At 56.9% G+C, this 1,572-nt stretch overlaps 2 protein-coding genes across 2 annotated transcripts in view; one reads left to right on the forward strand and one right to left on the reverse strand.

Annotated features, from left to right (window-relative positions):
- The window catches only part of ACA1_137820 (elongation factor Tu GTP binding domain containing protein), a gene marked incomplete at both ends in the record, with an annotated part of 848 nt that extends 350 nt beyond the window's left edge, over positions 1-498 (forward strand). Inside the window, 2 exon segments of the mRNA XM_004340380.1 lie at positions 78-189; positions 205-498. Coding sequence (XP_004340428.1) covers positions 78-189; positions 205-498 — 406 coding nt within the window.
- A 707-nt stretch (positions 499-1,205) lies between these two features.
- Positions 1,206-1,478, reverse strand: ACA1_137930 (uncharacterized protein; the record flags this gene model as incomplete). Its single annotated transcript, XM_004340381.1, has 1 exon — positions 1,206-1,478. A coding segment is annotated over one exon (273 nt), but the record flags the coding sequence as incomplete, so codon positions are not given.
- Between the last annotated feature and the right edge of the window lie 94 nt (positions 1,479-1,572).

Raw genomic sequence — 1,572 nt, forward strand, 5'->3', positions numbered from 1 at the left:
GACTAGCGATACTTCTGCAATGACTACACCTTCCACCCGGACATGGCAAAGGTGACTGCCCAGTGGCCCCTGGCCAGCCTCTTTGCCCAGGGCGGTGCGATCATCTGGCAGTGTGAGCAGGGCTCCACAGAGGTGATTGTTTACAGCTTCCTCCCTCAAAGAGGTACTGGACAACTCTTTGGCCCCGTGGTGGCCTGGCTGTAGCTGATAGTGTGGCAGGCAATAGTGGCAGCAATCGTCGGGCAGGCAGCCTATGGGATCGCCAGCTGGCAGCAGTTTTGGAGCACCTTTGAGAACTTCTCCATTAACGACGGGTGTGCCAGCTGGGCCGAGTTTTGGGCCACCTCAATACCGTTTCAAGATCCATTCAGCGAGGACCTGCCCCAACTGGAGGGAGCACCTGATGCAGTGGTCCAGCTGAACACCGACGGCAATGACTTTTTTAACCTCGGTCAGGCGGGCAGCACCTTCTACTTGGTGCATTACGGCACTTCCTGATGACCACCACGCTGTTTTAATAAAATCCTTATTGCTGCCAATTCTCATAAACCGCTGCAGAAGGCCATGGTCTGCTACATTGCTGTCGACCCCTTCACGGGCAACTTCCTCATCGCCGACTTCTACGGCCACAAAGTGACAGTGTGGAGTCCCAAGGGGCAATTCATTCGAGACTTCAGGGGTACTTTGAGAGGAGACAAGGAGCCCTGCAAACCCTCAAGCGTGGACTTGGATGCTGCTGGCAACATCCTGGTGGTGGACCAAGGCAATCACCGATGTACAGGTGTGGAGCCGCGAGTTTGAGCTCCTCTGCGCCTTTGGCACGCCGGGCTATCAGCAGCCAGACCACCTCTGGGACCCCAACTTCGTGACCGTGGCCCCTAACGGCGATGTCATCGTTTCTGTTTGTGCCTCAAACCGTTGTCTGGTCTTCTGATAAGCCAAAACACTTGCTTCCACAATGGACCCAAACACAATCGCATGGCCCACACCTCCGCCGGCAGGTCCTCCACGCCCACCGCCATTCCCCTCGCTTCGCTCTTCTCTCTTTCTTGCGGTGGTTCTGTTCCGCCCAGCTGCCTCGCGTTGTGGTCGGAACAAGACGCTCACTCGTGAACGGTGCGTGACAACGGTTGAGTTCGCCCACCGGTTCGGAGCTACATCGAGCTGTCGGAGCTTGCAAGGTTTTTATGAAAAGTGCCAAGGCCTCACACGGACAGGAGACAACCCAGAGCGTTGGCGAGGTCTTCGTCTTCGCCGCTGTCGCCACTCAAATCTTGAGTGGTGGTATCGTCATCATGCTTGCCCGAGGCCACTTCGCACCCGTACCCCGTACCCTTGACGACCCCGTCCTCTTCCTCTTCATCCTCGTCGCTGCTCTTCTGATCTTCGCTGTCGTCGATCGGCTGCAGCTTCACACATTCCCGCTCGGCCGCGCACAGCTCGACGTGCTTGTGCCACTCTTCGCACTCTCGCCTCGGCCTCCACCTCAACTCTGATGGTTGGACATTGTGAGTGTTGCGGTCTCCACGCCTTCGGTTTGCTGATTGGTGATGTGAGAGTTTGTACCATCGC

Source organism: Acanthamoeba castellanii, assembly GCF_000313135.1.
Source record: "Acanthamoeba castellanii str. Neff unplaced genomic scaffold scf7180000084703, whole genome shotgun sequence".
In the NCBI taxonomy this organism is placed as follows: domain Eukaryota; phylum Discosea; order Longamoebia; family Acanthamoebidae; genus Acanthamoeba; species Acanthamoeba castellanii.